The 4,486-nt window shown below is 29.3% G+C and overlaps 1 protein-coding gene across 1 annotated transcript; it reads right to left on the reverse strand.

Moving 5' to 3' along the window:
- Positions 1–701: 701 nt before the first annotated feature.
- LOC131051456 (early nodulin-like protein 15) lies at positions 702–3,726 on the reverse strand. Its single transcript, XM_057985980.2, has 2 exons — positions 3,413–3,726; positions 702–1,194 (listed from the first exon to the last, which is right to left on the reverse strand). The coding sequence occupies exons 1-2, from the start codon at positions 3,597–3,599 to the stop codon at positions 851–853; spliced, it is 531 nt and encodes a 176-aa protein (XP_057841963.1). The 5' UTR covers positions 3,600–3,726; the 3' UTR covers positions 702–850.
- Positions 3,727–4,486: the final 760 nt, after the last annotated feature.

Below are 4,486 nucleotides of genomic sequence, written 5' to 3' on the forward strand. Positions count from 1 at the left end.
CTTCTCTAACTTGTTTTCATTTCCAATTGTCATCTCATGAGTTAAATACAATTCTAGCTACAATGAAGCTAGGGAAAATTAATTATAGAGGGAATTTCCAAGTGTCATGTCATAAGTTAAATACATTATAGAATATGCCATTTTAAAGCTAGTTAATGAATGAGGACACTAATGCAAGATGGCCCAAAATATAAGAGAAAAGAAAATGGACAACTTTAGGGAAAATTAATTATAGAGGGAATTTCCAAGTGTCATCTCATGAGTTAAATACATTATAGAATATGCCATTTTAAAGCTAGTTAATGAATGAGGACACTAATGCAAGATGGCCCAAAATATAAGGGAAAAGAAAATGGACAACTTTCATAATCGTAAAATTGGAATGAGTTGCTTTTTTATATGACATTTCAATATAAGAATGCAAGAATGGTCTATTTTTCAATTCTAATAAACTAAAATATTAATTCCCTATAGTCAATAAAATTAAAAACTTACAAACATTTTTCAATTATATAATAAAAAATATCATTTTGTAATTTTTTTCCCATAAAAATCTCAAATTATTTTTACATATATCTGAACATCTATTTAAATAATTTCTAATCACCTGTTTAGAAATAAAGCTCAATGAATTGAGCATTCCATAAGATGCAAAGACAATCAAACTATGAACATTCACAATCAGAAAAGCTTACTCTTTTACAAAACTATATTTTTTATTACTAAACTTCAAAACCAGAACATGTTAGAAGGGTTACAGAATTATAAAATGTAGTTCCAAAATTTATACTGGAAAGTTAAGAGCTTATGTATTTCCAGTATGTATACATTATCCAATGCCTTAAACTCTTTAAAAAGCCATGACAAGACTGAGAAGAGCAATTGTTATTGCAGAGACCAGATTATAAGTAGATGAAAAACTAGTGCCTGCAGTGTTTGAGTCTCCATTACTGGCTTGAGAAGGAGAAGGTGAGACAACATGGATATATGGTGATAAAACTACAGTTATCAGTTTTTGTCCATTTGCACAATGACCAGGAGCTCCACTGATGAAGAAGAAGGGACCAGGACGTCGAAGTTTAATGACTGTGTTACCATCACTATATGATGCAATTGGATTTGAAGTATTACATGAGTAATATGATTCATTTGTCACTAAAAGCACTGAATCCTCATCTGGGTTGTACTTGAAATCTGCAAAGAAAAACCTTAAACAGATAAGTAAAACACAAAGAATATGTACAAAAGACAACTATTAAGAAAAAATCTGCAACTATTACTGATACCCAACATAGATTGAACCCCATTTTAATCTTTTATAATCCTAATAACTAGCTATTGTAGGTTAAAAGTTGATGTTCACTGTGAAAAATCTAAAAGAGATCAGTAAAACACAAAGAATATATAAAAAAATAAAAAAGATAGCCAACATTTATTGAAACCCATTTTAATATTTTACAATCTTAATAACTAACTATTATAGATTAAAATTGAAGTTCACTGAGAAAAATCTACAGATCAATGAAACACAGAATATTTTCTGCAATTACTGACAGAAACCCGTTTTAATTTATTACCATCTTGATAACTAACTATTATGGGTTAAAAGTTCACTGAAAAAGTTGTGAAGTGTTCACTGAGAAAAAGCTAAAATAGGTCAGTAAAACAGAATATATAAAAAAAAATATAACCATTAAGAATATATATACAACAAATACTGATAGCCAACATAAATTGAAACTCGTTTTAATTTTTTACAAACTATTATGGTTCACTGAGAAAAATCTAAGACAGGTCATTGAAACACAAAGATTATGTAAAAAAAAAAACATAACTATTAAGAAAAAATCTGCAACTATTACTGATAGCCAACATAGATTGAAACCCATTTTAATCTTTTATAGTTTTAATAACTAACTATTATAGCTTAAAAGTTAAGTAAACTGAAGTCAGTAAAACACTAAGAATATGTTAAAAAAATATAACTATTAAGAAAACTTATCCAACAGTTATTGTAGTCAACATATATTGAAACCCATTTTAATCTTTTACTATAATAATAATAGAGCTTAAAAGTTGAATCGCTGAGAAAAATCTAAAACAGGTCAGTAAAACACTAAGAAACTACTGATAACAAATATAGATTGAAACCTATTTTAATCTTTTACAATCTTAATACCAATTACAGCTTAAAAGTTGAAATTCACTGAGAAAAATCTAAAACAGATCTGTAAAATACAAAAAATAAATTAAAAAAAACTATTAAGAAACAATCTACAACAATTACTATTAACCAACATAGATTGAAACCCATTTTAATCTTTTACAATCATAGTAACTTAATACTGTAGCTTAAGAGTTCAAGACAAAAAAAATCTAAACCAAAAAATAAATAACATAGCTAATAAAAAATAAATCTGCAACAACTACTGGTAGCCAATACAACAATTACTGTTAGCCAATATAGATTGAAACCCATTTTAATTGATCTAAATCATCAGTACTTCTCAGGACTAATAATATATTTACTGTTCTAACAGAATACATTGACTAATATTTCCACCGCTTGGTGGTGTGTTCTATTTGTCTTTGCTGTTTTTACTGTTTCTGTGATTAAGTGGGCTCTGTCTCTCATAAAACCCTATTTTTGTGACCTTTGGACATTCTGTAATGTGTGTGCCTCTGTAACACTTCTTTACTTTCTCAAAAACAAGATATATAGACTATAACACTGTTCAGAAAACAAGATTTTCTTCAGTATGACCAAATAAGGAAAAAAAATGATTCGTTAATATTTTACAATCACTTTGCAAACCAGAAGTTCAGTCAGCTACTTCAGGAGTAAACAATAAACAGATGCTCTAACAGTCCTGAGAAAACAAAAAACTTTAAAACGAAGTCTAATGACTTACAAAGATTGTCAAGTTTAGTCAGCTACTTCAGGAGTAAACAAAGAAAGAAGAACAGTAAACAGATGCTCTAACATCCCTAAGAAAAGAACAGAAACTACTTTGAAACTAAGTCTAATGACTTACAGAGATTATCATTAACTTGAAGTTTAGTAAGCTACTTCAGGAGTAAACAAAGAAAGAAGAACAGTAAACATATGCTCTTACATCCCTAAGAAAAGAACAGAAACTACTTTGAAACTAAGTCTAATGACTTACAGAGATTATCATTAACTTGAAGTTTAGTAAGCTACTTCAGGAGTAAACAAAGAAAGAAGAACAGTAAACATATGCTCTTACATCCCTAAGAAAAGAACAGAAACTACTCTGAAAGAGATTCACATTAACTTGAAGTTTAGTGAGCTACTTCAGGAGCAAACAAAGAAAGAAGAACAGTAAACATATGCTCTTACATCCCTAAGAAAAGATCAGAAAATACTTTGAAACTAAGCCTAATGACTTACAGAGATTGTCATTAACTTGAAACCTGTTGCGCTCAGCCCACTGGTTATAGGTCTCTGTTTCATTCCCAGTGGGTTCAAACCAGCCTCTGGGCCCTCCAACTCTGAACTGATTTGAACCCACACTGCCATTCCAACACACTGCCAAACATACTGCCAATGCCAACCATTTCCACTGACAGTATGCCATTTTGCACTTGAAACGCAAAAGAACAACAACAAAACAAGACTGTCAATATAAAAGAAAGCACTGATAGACAGCAAGAAATATGTAACCCAGACTGAATTTTTCACAGGGATCTCATGCAAGCTTGGGAAGAAAGTCAGTCATGGGGTTATTATATATATTTGAATTTGGCAGATGTTTGAAATGGTGGTATTTAAGATAGTTTGTTAAGGTTTGTTAGTGATGTGATTTAGTTGGGAGACAGACAACCGTGTATTTAATACAAGTTTTCTTATCTCTAATTTTAGACAGAAGACTGGCTACGAACACTTTTCTCTTTTTTGACCAGAGCAATAGTTGGAAGTTATTCCATAACTAATCTGCAGCGAGGTTAGTGGAGTGTTGTTAAGAACTGGTAAACGTTAGATTCTTTCCTATGCCTACAATATTATGGCATTTCTAAAATAAGAAACTCTACCAAAGATGGGAATTAAATGACCACTCTTATTTGTTAAATTGGATTGATTATAGGTATTAAAACAAAAGATTATCATCTTGAAAAAAAAAATGTAATAATTTAATTTTATATATGTTTTCAATTTTTTTATAAAATTAATATTTAATAGTCTAAGGAGTTGTGTTCTATTGGTTAAAGCATTGAGTTCTCACTGTGGAGATCAAAGTTCAAATCCCAAAGGGACATCTAATATAGAATTAAAAAAAAAATTAAATTAATATTTAATATAGATATAAGATTGTATTAGATAAATTGTTATTATAAGATAAGAATGATTTCTAAAATAAGAAATTTTATAATGATGACAATTAAATGACCAATCTTATTTATTTGTTAAATTGGATTGATGATAGATAATAAAACAAAGTTAACATCTTGACTTTTAGAAAGAAAA

The sequence above is a fragment of the Cryptomeria japonica genome, chromosome 5 (genome assembly GCF_030272615.1).
Source record: "Cryptomeria japonica chromosome 5, Sugi_1.0, whole genome shotgun sequence".
Lineage (NCBI taxonomy): Eukaryota > Viridiplantae > Streptophyta > Pinopsida > Cupressales > Cupressaceae > Cryptomeria > Cryptomeria japonica.